The sequence below is a fragment of the Arachis ipaensis genome, chromosome B7, assembly GCF_059453495.1.
Source record: "Arachis ipaensis isolate K30076 ecotype BB chromosome B7, ASM5945349v1, whole genome shotgun sequence".
NCBI lineage: Eukaryota > Viridiplantae > Streptophyta > Magnoliopsida > Fabales > Fabaceae > Arachis > Arachis ipaensis.
In genome coordinates this window covers 134,265,110-134,270,890 of record NC_142442.1, presented here as the reverse complement: position 1 = coordinate 134,270,890, position 5,781 = coordinate 134,265,110, and the positions used below count along the sequence as shown (strand labels likewise).

The window sequence follows — 5,781 nt, the reverse complement described above, 5'->3', positions numbered from 1 at the left end:
TTAAATTTTAAATTTTAAATTATAATAGTATAAAAATAAAGTATTACTCCATCGTAATCAAAATTTTTTAAAGTAAAAAAATTATTATTCTTTTAAAGTAAAAAAAATTAGTAAAATAATAATGTGAAGAGTTAATACCTCTTAAACTAAGATAATGAATATATATTTTTATAAAAATTATAAAATTAATAGTAATTAACATTTTATTTTATCACTTTATTAACTCTCTTATTTTAGAAAATTTAAATTCAGTCAAATATTATCTAATATTATAAAAAATATTAATTTACTAATATTTCTCTTTATACAATATAATTTATAAAATTATATTTTATACAATAAAATTTGCCCAATTTCGTCGGCAGCCAAAATAGTGAATATTGAACACCACAAGGTAACAATTACTACATTGAAAGCAGTAAGAAAATATAAAAGTAAACTCGCTCCACCATCTATATATAAAAACAGAAAAAGTCTAAGCACAAGCAACTTTATCAAATTTTAGTCAGCATGTAACCAACAAAGAAAAATGAATCATTGGATGAAATTTCATACCAATCTCATACCATTTAAATTATCATTTATGGCTATTTAATGGCTACAAATCACAAAAGTTGCTGGCCCTAACACTCCTCGTATAAACACATGCCACAACCAAAAAGTTCTATATATATCTCCAACAATATTTAGCTATCACCATATAATTTGCTTGTGTAGTTGTGTATGTTCTCCCTTTTTCTTCCTTCAATATTGATCACATACCTCAAATCATCGTTGACATTGGAATAACATTAATGGACTCAAGTCTCTTGTTGTCTACATTGAATCAAGAAACAGTTATTGGGGTGGAGCCGCCCCACTTGCCCACAAATTTCGTTTGGCCAATGGAAGACCTTGTTGACGCCCACGGGGAACTCGAAGTTCCAGTGGTAAACCTTTCTGGGTTTCTCACCGGAGACGATGAGGCCACGTGGTGCGTCGCAAAGCTCGTCCATCGAGCATGCTTGAGCCATGGGTTCTTCCAAGTGATTAACCATGGGGTTGATCCTGCACTCATTGCTCAGGCATATGCTCAGATGGACAAATTTTTTAGGGTTCCCACTCAGAGGAAGTTGAGTTTTTCAAAGAAACCAGGTTTGTTGTGGGGATATTCCGGTGCACATGTTGATAGATTCTCTTCCAAACTTCCATGGAAGGAAACCTTGTCTTTCCCTTACTATGATCACACCTTTGAGCCGGTTGTTGCAAATTATTTTAATACCACATTAGGAGAAGATTTTCAACAAACTGGGTAAGTGTGTGGATAAATATACTGTGGATATTTTCTGTCATTATTTTTTGCATTAGTTTATGTAAAATATATAGATTATAGTAATTTTTTAAATATTTCAGTGTGCCCATGAGAGAGTATTGCAATAATATAGTCCAAACTAGCACTTATTATTTAGAATGTTTGTTTCACATATAAACAAAAACAAGTTATTTACGGTTTAGAACTTTAATTTTTTCTAACTAAAGAAGTTAGTTATTTTATCAGCTTTTTAATAAAATGAGGAAAACATGTTTTCCCCCCTCATATTCTAAAAAGAATTATACGTGTAATGATCACATTCATGGTAATAAAGATTGAGTTGTATTAATCTTTTATTTTGAATTTTCTTACTTCTTTATAAGTCTTATTAAAATCTTTTAAGATGTGTAAAACATAAAATGTATGTTTCATATGATTTTGGTTTCAACATTTTCTTGAACTTTTTCCTTGTCTTTTCGTGGAAATGGAAGACAAGTCGTCGGCATATTAAATATAATAATAGTAAATTATATGGTAAGATGTAAGTTTACAGATTTTTCCTTTAATAAAATGAAAGAGAAATTAATAAAGGTAGAATCTACATTTTGAATAATAATAAAATAATAAAAATAACTATAAAAAAAATTATATCCTCTCTATATCACTCCAATCTGTACAATAGAGTGTCCCATAAAAAATATATATTGAGAAGTTATTTGATTTAATTTTAGTATAATTAATAATGTAACAACATTAGCTACTCTAAAAAATCTTACCAGCTAGTTATTACTATACTACTAAATTTTCAACCATCACCATGATTTTCATCACAAAGTCTAGCTACTACAATTACTAAATCAATCATATATACAAGACTATATATTATAATAGATGCTCTGATCTAGTTATTAATGTAAATTTTTGTGATGAGTTTTGATTGCTATGTATATATATAGAGTGACGTTCCAGAAGTACTGCAAAGCCATGAAGGAATTAGGGGTGAAGCTAACGGAGCTATTAGCAATAAGCTTAGGGTTGAAAGATAGATTGCATTACAAGGAGTTATTTGAAGAAGGTTGTTCCATAATGAGATGCAACTATTACCCACCATGCCACCAACCAAGCCTTACACTTGGGACAGGACCCCATTGTGATCCAACATCTATAACCATTCTTCACCAAGATCAAGTTGGAGGGCTTCAAGTCTTTGCTGATAAGAGGTGGAAAATTGTTCAACCTCGCTCAGATGCTTTTATTGTTAACATTGGTGATACATTCACGGTAGGCCCTTCATGTCAAATATACAACTTACATGCATGCATGTACACATATACAATATTTTGTTTAATTTATATATATTGTTGTTTTAGTATCATGAACTGAGGTTTTTTTTTTTTTTCTCATATTTTAGGCATAATGACAAAAAAGAATTGAATATAACCAACAAATGAGTTAATAATAAAATAATAATATTTAAGAGACGAAAAAATCAAATAAAATAGTCTAAACTTGTCTTATTTAGTATTTATTAATTATCGCTATAATTAATAAATATTAGACAAGATAAATTTATGTTATTTTTTTATCTTTTTAATATTATTATAGAAAAATTTTAAAAATGTTTGTAAATGTATTTTTTTGACACATTTAATACGTATCTTAATTAATAATACAATTACCTTTTCATTTTCTATACAATTTAAAAATATTTATAAATTAAAATAAATAATTATGAATACTTTTATAACGAATATCAGATGTGTTGTAATAGCATGTAATTAATTAATTATTTCTGATAAATTTATAATAATGATAATAATATTCACTCTCCAATAGATGGCGGCGAACAAAGAGAATATAAAGGTAGGCAAGGGCAGCCATCACAGTATCACACACATGCTATAATTAAGTCGTACCATTAACGGAGACACCTTTTTTCATACATTCATTAATCATTATTCAAGCTGCATTTCCGGCCTAAGTTCGGTGAAAGATGTTGATGTGTTAGTTAGCATTAGTTAATTTTGTTTTTAATTTTAAAAATTATCGTGTTATAAAAGATTTAGAATTTAAAATTTATAATTTAAAAATTAAAATTTAAAATAAATAAAATAATTTTAAAAAAATTAATTGATATTGATGAAAAAAATTAACTCGTTTAACATTACTCAATTTGGTATTACGCTTATATGGACTCTACTATTTGGACAAGTGTAGGTACAAATAGACATAGTACCTGAGCTATCTACCCTAGCATTGTTGTTTTCAATATGGAATATCCTGTTTTGTTGCTTGTAGTTAAGGAATAAATAAAGTATGGATGCAGTAACCATATTTATTTACTTATTTGTGGGGTATTCACATACAAAAGGATAATTTTATAGTGTCTTTAATTTTTTTATTTAAAATATCTAAATGTAAGTGTTGAGAGATGGGTTCATTTTTTTAAAAGTTAGATCATACGTTATTTCATTATGTTATGTGTATATTAAAATCAATTATTAATATAAAATATATGTTAAAATATAAATACACATTAAAATTAAAATAAATCGTATATATATTTATATACAAATACATTATTAACTAATTTTAATGACTGATTTTAATGTGCAAATAATATTTTTGTATATTATTTGTAAGCACTATAGAACATACTTTTAAAAAATGTAAAATCAAGATGCTAAATGTAACGAAAGTGATATAAATGTAGTGACAAATTAAGGCCATGTGGGTTGTGACGAGGATATATCCGAATGGGGAATGCTAGGTAAATAATGATCATTTTGAACAATATGAACAACCACCAATCAAATAAAAATACAATACACTCTAATTTAATGCTACTAATTAAATTTATGGTTAATTTACCCTTTTAACCCTATACTTTTCCTATGTGAATTAGGGTAATCTTTCCAAACACATAGGCAATACCATATATATTCAGCTTATTATTGCAATGAATGAGTATGTTGGATTATGCATGTGTTTGGTTATAGAATGAGGAATCATACATACATATAAGTGTTGAACAAGATTATTTGTTGGTTGTGAAGGCACTATCAAATGGAAGGTACAAGAGTTGCTTGCATAGGGCAGTGGTAAACAGTTACAAAGAGAGAAGGTCATTGGCATTCTTTCTATGCCCTAAAGAAGACAAGATTTTGAGACCACCCCAAGATATTGTTCGCATTGATGGGACCAAACATTTCCCTGATTTTACTTGGTCTGATTTGCTTCTCTTCACACAAAAACATTATAGAGCCGATGAAGCTACACTCCACAACTTCACCAACTGGTTCCTTTCTTCCAAAACCAATAAATAGATGCAGCATCTACCCTTTGCTTTCATTTACTAGACTCGCCGGAGGTTGTAATAAATGTAACAAACTACAATCTCTAGCATTTTTCTTTGTCTATCTATTTATTTACAGCAATATTATAGGGTCAGCATAATTTATTAATTTTAGTCAACAGTTAATCGCCAATATTTAAAAATGTTGACTAAAAATATAGTGCTAGACTGTTGAGCTAAAAGTAATGGCCAACATAAATTAAAATTATTAATTCTTAAATTTTTCTCATCTATTTATATGCTTTTCTTGTATTAATTAGTTTTTGATTATGTTGCTGTTGAGTAATAAAAGTCGTTTTAAGGTTAATTTTTTGTTTAACAATTTGGGTATGTCATTTTGGAAGTTTAAGATTGTATTGTTAACTATTTTTTTTTTAAATTACTATTCCAAGACAAGGTCCAAGCTTAGTAAAATTAGAGTTTGGATATAGTCACAAACAAATAAAGTCTAAAACGAGATCTACCATAGAAACAAAAGGAGAAAGAACAAGAGACTAAACCTCAAATTCTGTTAATTTCGGATCCTACTGCAACTAAATGCATGAACAAGAAACGTTAATTCATTAAAATTCTTAAGGGAAGAAAACAATTAACAGTCATAATGAGCAATAAAAATGATATAAATACAGAAAATGTTCCTTCCATGTAGGAGGAATTGTTATATAATGGTTCGTTTGATTCTGAAAAAAGAATAAAACAAAATATTTAAAATAAGACTTAAGGATAGAGACATAAAAATTAATGTTTTTGTATTTTGTTTAGTGATAAATTAGAATAAATTATGAAAGTCTAATTTATTTTTATTTTTTTATTCAAAAGTTTTGGGAAGACATATATAATTATAAAAAATTAACAAAAATAATAAAAAAATAAAAAATAAATTGTGTCTCTTATTAGTGTTTGTCTTTTTTGTCAAGATAGATATAAAATACATTAATTTATCATCTCTAAATATAATGTCTATGTTGATGTCTCATCTGACAAACACATTTTTATACCTTTGTGTCCCTGTCTCAATAGTATTTGTCTATAAACAAATGCAACCTAAGAATACATAAGCAAAAAACATACACACATTTTTCATCAAACTGGTTTAAGCATTATTGGAGTCTCTAATATCTACCCATACAACTTA

The 5,781-nt window shown here is 27.6% G+C and overlaps 1 protein-coding gene across 1 annotated transcript; it reads left to right on the top strand.

Annotated features, from left to right (window-relative positions):
- Positions 1 to 666: 666 nt before the first annotated feature.
- On the top strand, positions 667 to 4,899 carry LOC107605998 (gibberellin 20 oxidase 2-like). Its single transcript, XM_016307957.3, has 3 exons — positions 667 to 1,291; positions 2,248 to 2,572; positions 4,348 to 4,899. The coding sequence occupies exons 1-3, from the start codon at positions 795 to 797 to the stop codon at positions 4,615 to 4,617; spliced, it is 1,092 nt and encodes a 363-aa protein (XP_016163443.1). The 5' UTR covers positions 667 to 794; the 3' UTR covers positions 4,618 to 4,899.
- The last annotated feature ends 882 nt before the right edge of the window (positions 4,900 to 5,781 follow it).

Coding starts and splice junctions, on each gene's coding strand:
- LOC107605998 (XM_016307957.3), top strand. CDS start 795: ATGGACTCAAGTCTCTTGTTGTCTACATTGAATCAAGAAACAGTTATT. Junction 1,292..2,247: donor GAAGATTTTCAACAAACTGG/GTAAGTGTGTGG, acceptor GTATATATATAG/AGTGACGTTCCAGAAGTACT. Junction 2,573..4,347: donor ACATTGGTGATACATTCACG/GTAGGCCCTTCA, acceptor TTGGTTGTGAAG/GCACTATCAAATGGAAGGTA.